Source organism: Fulmarus glacialis, unplaced genomic scaffold, assembly GCF_000690835.1.
Source record: "Fulmarus glacialis isolate BGI_N327 unplaced genomic scaffold, ASM69083v1 scaffold29970, whole genome shotgun sequence".
Classification (NCBI taxonomy): domain Eukaryota; kingdom Metazoa; phylum Chordata; class Aves; order Procellariiformes; family Procellariidae; genus Fulmarus; species Fulmarus glacialis.
Genome location: NW_009190057.1, coordinates 598 through 1601, shown reverse-complemented (window position 1 = coordinate 1601; position 1004 = coordinate 598). Strand labels below are relative to the sequence as shown.

At 56.0% G+C, this 1004-nt stretch overlaps 1 protein-coding gene across 1 annotated transcript in view; it reads right to left on the bottom strand.

The window, feature by feature from the left end:
- Positions 1-9: 9 nt before the first annotated feature.
- LOC104081550 (transmembrane protein 121-like) overlaps positions 10-1004 on the bottom strand; it is a 1547-nt gene continuing 552 nt past the window's right edge. The window contains 1 exon segment of the mRNA XM_009584347.1: positions 10-1004. This exon segment is cut by the window's right edge and continues 29 nt beyond it. Within this exon segment, the coding sequence (XP_009582642.1) occupies positions 602-1004 (403 nt within the window). The 3' untranslated portion in view covers positions 10-601.

Sequence of the window (1004 nt, the reverse complement as noted above, 5' to 3'; positions counted from 1 at the left end):
GGCCCCCGGCCCGTTCCTCGCCGCAGGGCTTGCTGCTCTCGCCCACCACCGACCGCAAGGACACCGGCCCCCGGGGCAGCCCAGGAGCCCCCGGGAGCCATTATAAATAGGAAACTGTAAACACAACCATTGGAGATAAGAGACATCTACGATCACAGGGTTTACTGGTTCAAACGTCCCACCCTCCCCCAACCCGTACACCTATGCCCCTGTCCCAACTCCATAAAAAGGTCTCCGGTAACAAAATCTTCATTCCAGGCTTGGAGTAAAGGTGAGGTGCTCGAGGAGTAAAAAGGGACATTGCAACCTTAGTGGTCTTTGCTCGGGAGGGGAGAAGGTGGCGGGATGGAGAGAGAGTTAGCTGGTTCAGGTCCTTTGCAAGTTCATTTGGTTTGTCTGGAGGACTCCTAGGGTTATACCTGAGATGAAGACGTCTAGGGGACACTCCATAGCTCAATTAAAACATGGTTGGTGTTTTGTGCCTAGAAGAGCCCTCGCTGCCGGGATTGGTCTGTGGTGCTCGCCCCGTGCAGCAAGAGAGCAGCATCCCTCCTCTGCTCGGCATGGGGCTATCCGAACCACCGCTCATGGGGGTGATCCCTCATGTGTCGAGGATCTCGCTGGTGGGTGACGGCTCATGGGGGATGCCCTGTGCGCTGTGGATGGTCTGGTTGTGGGAGAGGGAGTTCTGCTGGAGCTCCAGGGCAATGGCGTTCTGGGGGAACTCCTTCACCTGCCGCTTGTACTCGAGGAAGGTGCATGCCTTGGTGGCGATCGCGATGATGTTCTTGCCGATAAAGATGGTGGAGACCCTGCTGTCCTGGAACAAGACCATGTTGATGGCCCGGATGAAGATGGTGACGATGTTAATAGTGACCAGGCTAAGGACGGGGTAAAGCATCATTTTTTGCGGGGCAATGTGCTCCCCTTGCATGCTGATCTCACTGAGGGACACGCAAGGCAGGATCAGGAGGAGTATGTAGCAGTAGAAGAACATGAGCCCC